Genomic DNA, 2187 nt, shown 5'->3' with positions numbered 1-2187 from the left:
GGGGCCGTGGTGTTAAGCGGCCGCTCGAACGGACTCATGGGATGTCTTTGAGCAAGTCGCGTACTAGGGCTCAGCCGATGTTGTTGGTTTATGATGTTGTTCTGTTGGAGCCTACGTGTTACTCTCAGGCGGTTGTGTATCCTGAATGGTGCGAGGCGATGGACCTCGAGTTTAATGTGTTGTTGCAAAATCAGACGTGGCAGTTGGTGCCATTTGAGCCTGGTATGAATGTTGTAGGCTGCAAATGGGTTTTCCGTGTTAAACGGAAGGCTGATGGATCCGTTGAGCGCTATAAGGCGCGCTTAGTCGCTAAGGGCTTTAATCGGGTAGCTGGCCAGGACTTCTTTGAGACCTTTAGCCCGGTGGTAAAGCCCACGACGGTTCGGTTGCTGCTTTCTTTGGCTGTCTCTCGTGGTTGGCACATTTGACAGTTGGATGTTCACAACGCTTTTCTGAATGGTAATCTGCCTGAGAGGGTCTATATGCGACAGCCCCCAGGCTATGAGGACCGGGATACTCCGAGTCATGTGTGTCTGCTCCAACGTTCTTTGTATGGTCTCAAGCAGGCTCCCCGTGCCTGGTTTGACCGCCTACACACTTTCCTTCTCTGTTGGTTTTACGTCGTCTAAAACTGATGTTTCTTTATTCATTTACTCTGCTGGCTCTGTTCGGTTGTATTTGCTTGTGTATGTGGACGACATTCTGGTTATGGGCTCTGACTTGGATTCTGTTACTGCTTTGGTTGCTAAGATGGGTTCGGAGTTCAAGATTCGTGACATGGGTTCACTGTCATTTTCCTTGGTATTGAAACTGTTTCTGTGCGTGATGGTCTGCTCTTGTCTCAACAACGTTATATGACTGATATCCTGAAGCGTGCTGGGATGACTAACTGCAAGGCGCTAGCTACTCCTATTGCTTGTCTCGGGTAGATGTTGGTACGGCAATTCCATATGCTGATCCAACTCAGTACCGTAGTCTAGCTGGGGCTCTGCAGTATCTCATGGTTACGAGGCCTGATCTGTCGTTCGCAGTCAACAAGCTTTGTCAACACATGCGCGCTCCTACTACTGAGCATTGGGGCATGCTCAAGCGTGTTCTTCGCTACATGAAAGGGACTTTGCATTTTGGGTTGTGCATTTGTCGATCTTCCTCGATCGATATTCATGCATTTTCTGACTATGATTGGGCTGGAGACCCCGGTGATCGTAAGTCCACGAGTGGTTTTGCTGTTTTCATAGGTCGTAATTTAGTTTCCTGGGTCTGTCGCAAGCAACGGACAGTGGCTCGGTCTTCCACTGAGGCCGAGTACAAAGCACTAGCTGATGTTTCTGCTGAGGTTACTTGGTTGGCTCGCTTCTGACTAAGCTTGGGATGTCTCCCACTTCACCTCCGAGGCTCTGGTGTGATGACTTAGGTGCTACCTATTTATGTGTTAATCCGGTATTCCATGCTAGGACGAAGGATGTAGAAGTTGACTATCACTTCGTTCGTGACAAAGTGGCTAAGAAAGAATTACTGGTTAATTTTATCTCTACTAAGGATCAGCTAGCGGATATTTTCACCAAGGCTTTATCTGGCTCACGGTTCTCGTTTCTTCGGTGCAAGCTTAATGTTGTTACCAACCTTCCGCTTGAGGGGGAGTGTTAGGAGTCTAGTAGTAGTATCATACTAGGACTCTATGTTCTGTGTACATACGTAATATTGAATACAACACAAACTTCCTATCTTCATCGGTATTATGAACATGAAGCACATAAACTGTGAACACTAAATAGAGTGCAACCGATCATAGAAAAACCATAAAATAAATACAAAAAGATTCACAGCATTTTACAACATCTAGTAGAAAATATATTGAAACTTCACAACTAATATCATATACGCCCAAAAAACAATTATAAAACGTTCATGTATTTAAAACTTAAGGTTCATAAGCTCAATTGTATAAATATAATGTCAATCTATAACTACATAGTTATCTGAACTCTTATTAAAATGAACTAACTGTGAATTCCTAGAACTTGGATGTACAAGATATCCATCCCCAATCTCGGATAGACTTTTCAAAGCTAAAGATTTAACAACACCCTTTTATATTTGAAGCAACCGTATTTGCATAACTCCTTCGTCCTCTTGCTAGAGTATACTTATTCTGAATAATACTACACCACATTTTATTATGCTCAC

The 2187-nt window shown here is 44.1% G+C and overlaps 1 protein-coding gene across 1 annotated transcript; it reads left to right on the top strand.

Moving 5' to 3' along the window:
• Nucleotides 1-456: 456 nt before the first annotated feature.
• On the top strand, nucleotides 457-1360 carry LOC116026989 (uncharacterized mitochondrial protein AtMg00810-like). The gene is made up of 2 exons (XM_031268415.1): nucleotides 457-781; nucleotides 897-1360. Exons 1-2 carry the CDS (start codon nucleotides 457-459, stop codon nucleotides 1358-1360), a joined length of 789 nt encoding a protein of 262 aa, XP_031124275.1.
• The last annotated feature ends 827 nt before the right edge of the window (nucleotides 1361-2187 follow it).

Source organism: Ipomoea triloba, chromosome 8, assembly GCF_003576645.1.
Source record: "Ipomoea triloba cultivar NCNSP0323 chromosome 8, ASM357664v1".
Classification (NCBI taxonomy): Eukaryota; Viridiplantae; Streptophyta; class Magnoliopsida; order Solanales; family Convolvulaceae; genus Ipomoea; species Ipomoea triloba.
Note: the sequence above shows the minus strand (reverse complement) of the source record. Positions and strands in the feature narration are given on the sequence as shown.

Bases quoted from the DNA above. Each gene is read 5' to 3' on its own strand.
- LOC116026989 (XM_031268415.1), top strand. From the start codon at position 457: ATGGTAATCTGCCTGAGAGGGTCTATATGCGACAGCCCCCAGGCTATG. The intron at 782-896 runs GTTCACTGTCAT...ACTAACTGCAAG, and splicing joins GTTCAAGATTCGTGACATGG to GCGCTAGCTACTCCTATTGC.